Source organism: Urocitellus parryii, chromosome 15 (assembly GCF_045843805.1).
Source record: "Urocitellus parryii isolate mUroPar1 chromosome 15, mUroPar1.hap1, whole genome shotgun sequence".
Taxonomy (NCBI): domain Eukaryota; kingdom Metazoa; phylum Chordata; class Mammalia; order Rodentia; family Sciuridae; genus Urocitellus; species Urocitellus parryii.
In genome coordinates, this window is record NC_135545.1 from 30,765,900 (window position 1) to 30,773,177 (window position 7,278).

General features: G+C 49.0%; 1 protein-coding gene across 1 annotated transcript in view; it reads left to right on the forward strand.

The window, feature by feature from the left end:
- The window catches only part of Fto (FTO alpha-ketoglutarate dependent dioxygenase), a 367,273-nt gene extending 361,506 nt beyond the window's left edge, over window positions 1–5,767 (forward strand). Inside the window, exon 9 of the mRNA XM_026392270.2 lies at window positions 3,533–5,767. Within this exon, the coding sequence (XP_026248055.1) occupies window positions 3,533–3,686 (154 nt within the window). The 3' untranslated portion in view covers window positions 3,687–5,767. The remainder of the gene's footprint in view (window positions 1–3,532) is intronic.
- The last annotated feature ends 1,511 nt before the right edge of the window (window positions 5,768–7,278 follow it).

Here is a 7,278-nt window from a genome sequence, read left to right on the forward strand (position 1 = left end):
GGGTCCTGTGGACAGGACTCAGCTGTAGGCTCAATTGGATTCCAGCCAGAAAGTTCTGCTCCTGGATCTCCACAGTATCCTCCAGGAAGAGCCAGTGCAGAGGTTACCCACCCAGGGGTGTGAAGGAAGGAGACTGGCACAGGTGTCCCTCGTCCGTCACTGGTACACGTGATGGAAGTGATGATGGTGATAATAATGTCAGTATTCCTCGAGCAGCCTGCCGGGCAGTGTTAAGCATTTTACATGTTTTAATTTATGTAATCTTCACAACAACCTGTAAGTAAGGTATTATTATTACTGCAGCCCACCCTGAACCAGGGGGGTGTGTCCAAAGACCCACAGTGCATGAAACCTTGGATAGTAGCCCTCTATATACTATGTTTTTTTTTAATATATACATACCTAGGGTTATGTAGGGGATTAACCACAAAAACTACTAAAAATGAAATAATTATAACAGTGTGCTATAATAGAAGTCATATAAATATGCATTTTCTTTCTGAAAATATCATCTACTGCACTCACCCTTCTGACAATAATGGTGGTTCTGTGAGGTGACACAGTGCCTGTGGGACGTGGTGAACCCAGCTAATTGGCGGGGGCCTTGTGATATTGCCTTAGGCTGCCATTGAGCTCCTGAGGGTATGTCAGAAGGAAGATCATCTTTTTGGAGCAATTCGAGGTCATCAAACCATGACAGTGTGGGGCGGGTAGCATATACAGTGTGTGCCCGCTGGCCAGAGATGATTCACACCCTGCGCAGGACAGACCTCGACGGCATGAGGTTTCATCATGCTCCTCAGGAGAGTACACAAATGGAAACTTACAAATTATTTCTGGAATTTTCCCTTCAATATTTTCCGGCCATGATTGACAGTGGGTAACTGAATCTGCAGAGAGTGAAACCACAGAAAGGGGACTCTGCTGTATTGTTGTCATCTTCATTGTTATTGATATCCTCTCCACTTGACAGATAAGAACCCACGGTGTCATGCCCCTGGAAACCAGCAGCTCCAGGAGGCCAGAGGACACTCCCCTGCCCACCCCATGGCACCCTCCCTATTTGCCCATCTTAGAAAACTGAGGTCCAAGAAGGCAGAACTAGTGATTTCATCAAGAGGAATAAAAACCCAGAGGGGAGGTGCCCTCAAGTCATTCTCAGACCTTTCTTTTCCAGTTCGGGGCCCAGCCTGATGCAGAAGCAAAGGGTATAATGTGAGTTGGGAGTGTCTGTCCCTTCTCACGGGAAACGCAGCATCTCAGTGAGCCCTCGGCTGGGCCCTCTCACCGTCATTGGGAGATTGGCAAGGAGCACTGGCAGTAAGAATTTTAAAGCGTCTTGAAATTGCTGAATGAAGGCCCTGAAGAAACCCAGGGAAGCCAAGCCCAGGTGGAGGGAGTGGGTACGAACAACTCTCGCCTAGCAGGGCCTGCAGGGAAAGGAGATGGCTCCCTCCTTCCATGCGAAGACCAGTGGCAAAAAACCTGGTAGCAGCTTGGCCCTAAAGCAAAGCCAGTGGCCTTGGGAGGCTTGTACGACACGGCATTGAGCAGACCTCTGCCGCAGGGTCTAATATTTTTAATACTTTCTCAAAGTGAGGAGGCCAACCCCATCTGACAGGTGAAAAAGCATCTCTATTGACTTTTCACAAACCTTATGATATTCTAGGTGGATCGACACTTATCATAGCCCTTTAATCTGCCAAGCAGGATAATGTGTGCACGGATAATTTATCCACTGTGAGATTGAAATGCTCAATTTGGAATAACTTTCCCTACCCAGTAAATTGAGCATTACTCTATGAGTCTGGGGCAGAGAGAAAGCACAATTTAGAAAGCTTTGCAGAGTTCCTTTGTAATTAGTCGCAGCTTCCCTTGAATATTAATTTCCCCCTCGACCCTTTCAAGTGATTTAGAGACTATCTCTAGAACTAGGGAGGTGCACCCTGAGAGCGGGGCCAGCAAGCAGCCCGGCCTCCAACACCTATTGTGAAGTCGTCTGCAGAATGTGCCCTCCGTCCCCCGGTGCCATGTGTGCTTATCAGTGCAAACAGTTTAATATTTATGCTAAGAGGATTGTCAGAGGCAGCTTCTGTTGCTTTAATTCTTGTTTTAAATAAATAATGAGAACATTTAAACACATTACTCTTCTTGAGGCCCTGAGGTCAGCTAATCTTATTATTTATGAAGTGATGTGCTACATAATAGTACTTAGTGCATGTTAACAGACGCTATTATCAGGGCCTGATGCGGAGAGCCGGAGATATATTGGAATGTTATGTGTAATGTACGACGGATTGAGTGCATAGGATGCCGGTATGGCAATTAACCACATGTGAAAATAGGTGTAAAGTTGAAGTATGTTTTCCCCTGAGGAGCCCCTCACCATTAATAATTCCCCAGAGGAGGAGACGTCTTGCAGTTAGAAACCTTCTGTCCCATCAGGCTTGGAGTGGGGCTGGGACATCCCATTCTCTGATCCCTTTGTGGTCATTCCTACACAGTTGGAAGACAGTAGTGGGTCTGGCCCATTTTTTAATCCATGTAGTCAGAGATTCCGGAAGGTGGAGGTGGGTACCTGTGCACCTTCCCGTCCACTCCACTTGTGATGCAGGTACTTTGGCAGCCACCTACTCCCAGAGAGTAGAGAAATCGTTCCTTCTTCATTGCTATTTGTTTCCTTTTCTCTGATGCCTAGTTTTCAGATAAATAAAGCTAAAGCCACTGAGCTCTCCTGGGCCCATTTTAAATAAGCCAGACTTGGAGAGGTGGCTGCCTGCTTAGGTGTGGTGACGTTGCCCCAACTTTTATTTTTTTCCTACGAGGCTATAATTTAGCTGCAGATGATAATTAATTTCTCTACTATTGATGAATAATCCATTTAATAAAAACCGTGATTTAAGTGTTTTCCTTAGGGACTAACTCTTGCTAGCCTCTTAATTTAATTTGGTGGAGGTTCCCCCCACCTATTCATCAGTGGAAATGATTATTAACCTCTATTTGCATATATCCTTATAAATCGGTCTCTCCTTGGCGTGCTTTTCTCCAGGATCTCCAAAGTCAACCCCGGTCTGTAATATTGTTTAATCTATTCTTGGACGTTTTAATGCAGTAAATTCAATTTAATCTTTCCCAGTAATCTAGTAATACATCGAAATCCCACAAACATTTAAATCTGATAATGGCTTAATCACACACTTTAAATAACAGTTGAGATAATGAAAAAATAATTCACTATTTTAAAGGCAGAGTAACTGCATTTCTCTAATGATTGGCTTTTCCAAAGCTCCTCAAGATCATACAGATCTGGGGATCGGAAAGAAGCCAAGTCCCGGCGCCTGAGGAGCGGTTCTTCCTTCTCATGAACACCTGCCTTCTGGGCTGCGGCCTCCTTCTCCCCTGTTGTCCCTGTGACCTCTGCCATAGGGGACTGTGTGGGAGCACGTGTCAGCGCTGGTCTCCAGGTTTCCCAGGAGTCTGGATCTCCCAGGAGTTTCCCCAGTGGGTTCATGGCCTGTTCTTACTCTTCCAGGTGCCAGTGCCGAATCGCCCGAACTTTACCCGTGGACCAGAAACCAGACTGCCGTCCATACTGGGAAAAGGACGATGCCTCCATGCCTCTGCCCTTTGACCTCACAGACATCGTCTCAGAACTCAGAGCTCAGCTGCTGGAGGCAAAGCCCTAGAAGGAGCACAGTCTGAGGTGGAGAAGGAGAAGACACCCTTGGCTTCTCTCCCGCAACCTCATCACGGGCTTGGGCAAGGTGGAGGCCTCTCTTGGCCCTCGGGTGGTAGAACCTGAGTTCCAATTCACAACAGCTAGGGAATGCAGCCCGTGAGTAGTAAGATGTTGAAAAACAACAGTGCCATAGTCCAATTCGGTATTCAACCAGAACTGCCCCCCAAAACCTTGGCCACTTGGGATTTCTTTCATAGGAGACTATTAGCCCCGAAGGGCCAAAGGAGGTAGCCCAACCTGTGACAGAGCCTCACCTCCTTTCCTCCTTCACCAGCCTCCTCAGAGATGTAGAGTGGGCCCAGTTGTCTGGGGAAAGACAGAGCTTAGAGTTGTCCATCCCAGTTCCTCACCATGCCCCCTAGAGGTGTACCATCCAATATGGCAGCCTCTCGCTGACTGTGGCATCTCAAGTTTAAGTTCACTTTTCACTACAAATTCAGTTTCTCAGTTGCCCTCACCATATCTAGCGCTTCACAGCCACATGTAGCTAGGGACTAGAGTGTGGGACAACACAGATAGGAGTATTTTCATCATTGTAGGAAGTTCTCTTGGAGGAAGCGTTCACAAGCCAATGTTCCCTTTCCCAATTTTTTGTAGTTGCTATTCCCACAGGAGAATGAGATTAAAAGAGCAGTGACTCTAAAGAGTAGCCCCTTTCCCTTTTCAGAGGAAAAGCTCCGTGAAATCCTGAGCTGTGAGTCCTGCACACCACAGTCGGGCATGGGACAGTGTTAACCATTAAAACAAAGCTGACATCCTGTCTTTAGGGACTTTCCCTGATCTGATGACAGAGACCAGCCCAATTTACATTGCATCATGAATTTAGGCAGCAGAGCACAAGTTTTTCTCTAATCCCCCCATGTGCAGATAATGAGCCTTGAAGAACCCCAGTGCTCCATCCTAATGACATTGACACTACAGACACACCCAGTGGAGCAGAGGTTGGACCTGGCCTCTGGCTTCAGAGTGCCTGAATTAAGACCCCCACTACCTATGTGACCTCTGGCACATTCTCCTGCCTCAGTTTCCTCATCTCTATCATGGGGATGCCAAAGGTGTCCGATCCCAAGATGAAGACTCAGTGACGTGATCTAGCTGCAGACTTAGATCAATTCCTGGCACATCGTGAAGTTCTAGATAAACGTGAGTGTCGTTATGTATCAGTAAGTGGACCTGGATGTGGATGTCTTCCGCTCCCTTTCGGAATCGCTGTGCCAGTTTTTGTCTTGTGATGCCATTATCACTTCTTTCCCTTTCTGGCTTGGCTCCTGCCCTTTGATGTCCCCAGAAATCGTGAGGATAGTTAGCCCTCTCCTCGGCGTGTTGCCTCCCCCGTAGCCTTCACAGTAGTTTAGAAACTGGAGAACTTTGGCCCTGGAGAGATGCACAGAGCATAGCCTCCTGCCTTCAGGATCTGATGGCTAGAGGCACTCTGTCCCCTGGAGGTGGGAAAGTGAGACCGTCGTGCTGAGACTCTCAGACCCCGGACTTATTCTTCAGTGTCTTTGAGCCTTGGTTTCCTCATCAGTCAAAGAGATGAGAAAGGTGTTGACAGGGCCCCAGCCCCCGACCACCTGGCCCCTCTTTGTTTTGCCCCCTTGGTGTTTGTTCTTTGTTACATTTCATTAGGTGCCAATACTCTTAAATTGGGAGAATTCGTGTAAAATTCAAATGTCTGCATTCTCTTTAGAAATTGGAGCACCTGCCAGTCCTAAGCCTGCATCCCAGCATGGTAACAGGCTAAGTGGTGGCATCTCCCGCTCTGAAGTGGCTGTGACCCCCCTGTGGTTTGCAGTGGACCCTGTTACTCCTGTTTTCGTTTACTGTAAACCTGATCTGCTTCACCCCTCATGTCCACGCCTTCCAAACCTGCTTGCTCGTACCCCGGTAGTAAGAATCACTAATGTTTAGTGCGGCGTACCCCCAAATTTGTGTATCCTACCCCACTATATTCATGAACTGCTTGTACTAATCTGTTGTGTGCATCATTAAGCATTCATATACAATAAAGATATTAAAAGGATAAGACACAGAGGCTCCGTGCTTTGCTCCCTGTACACTGGCAGGTGGGCCTGGGGGCTCCCCAGGTGGATGGAGGGAGATTCCAAACCCTCCAGGCACAGCCAGGTGATATATGGTGGAGTTGGAGAAGCCACTGCTTTAGGTGAATCTGAGAGGTGAAGTCATGTTTTCAGAAGAGTGGCCTTTGGGGAGCAGGAGCTTGGTGTGCTTGGGGCTCACCTCTGCTCCCCCGGGAGGTTTCAGGTGGGTGAAGGAGGGGAGGCTGGAGGTCATATCAAAGCAACTGCAAAGACCTGGGCGCCAAGGGAAGGCCTGGTCCTCTCTGCGAGTGGGGAAGGACTTTCCTGGGACTGTGGGCCCAGAGCTCTTCTGCACCTGCAGCGAGGAGTGTGGATGAGGAGCGGGCAGCGGGCCCCCGACCACCTGCGTCAGCACCAGCGTCCGCCTGCTTTCCTGCCAGGCTTCCGTGGCCATGGGTCCCAGCTGCCTTGAGAGACATGATCTAAGACATCGCTTGGCACTCAGTGGCCACTGACCTCCCTCTTTCCGGATGCCTCAACTGTGCGGTGGCCCCAGGATCCAAGGGTAGAGCTCTGATTCCACCAGGCTCCCAGCCTCGTGGAGGCCCAGGGATGTGTAGTGACCAAAATAAGAACTTACCTGGGGAGTCAGGAAGTAAATGACAGGGTCCTTCCAGATGACTCTCAGTGCTGAAGGATACCAACATGGGTGGGGGGCCGAGGGGACCTGGGCTCTCAAGAAGGCTGATAGATCAACCAGTTAAAGAAGGGCACGGTAGGAAGGGGACGGTAGTAGGCACAAAGATTCTGAGGCAGGGGAGTGCTGGGAAGGGGCACTCAAAGGAAAAAGGACCTTTGACCCAGCTGGAGGAGAGGCAGGTGTGTGGCTCTGGGACAGGTGTGTGTCCACTTGCCGGGACACTCAGGAGGGTTTTATGCAGGGAGGGCGTGGGGTGCTCCCAGGGTTCCAGCGGGTCTCTGGGGAGCACAGGTCTCCATCCAAAGGAGCATCTTTCCCCTGGGAACGCCCCAGCTCCGGGGAGGGCTGTGGCCTGGGAGCCCCTGCAGTCACCTCCGGATTGCAGAGTCTGAGCAAAGCATCACCTTTGCGACAGCCCTATGCTTTCCCATGGTGGCCTTCAGCCCAGGAGAGTTTTTTAGACAGAAAAGAACAGGGTCGTGGCATCACTTGTGACACAATTTTAGTAATAAGCTTCTAAATCCATCACTAACTGCATGGAGGGATGTAGAAGTGAGATTGCCCAGGCCCTGCTTGACGGATGCCCCTCCATCCGTGGGTTTTCTGTGTGTTTCCAGGGAAGGTATTCTCGAATGCAACTTTTTATGTTTTCATTATTTTTTTCCTCCTGCTCTAGTTAAGGCTGATTTTACCACTGGGCAAATTGCATACATTTGGACCCATGCCACGCTAAATACTGTTTATTTTGGAGATCTGTCAGCAGCAAGCACATGGAAGACCAGGGGATTCTGATTTGA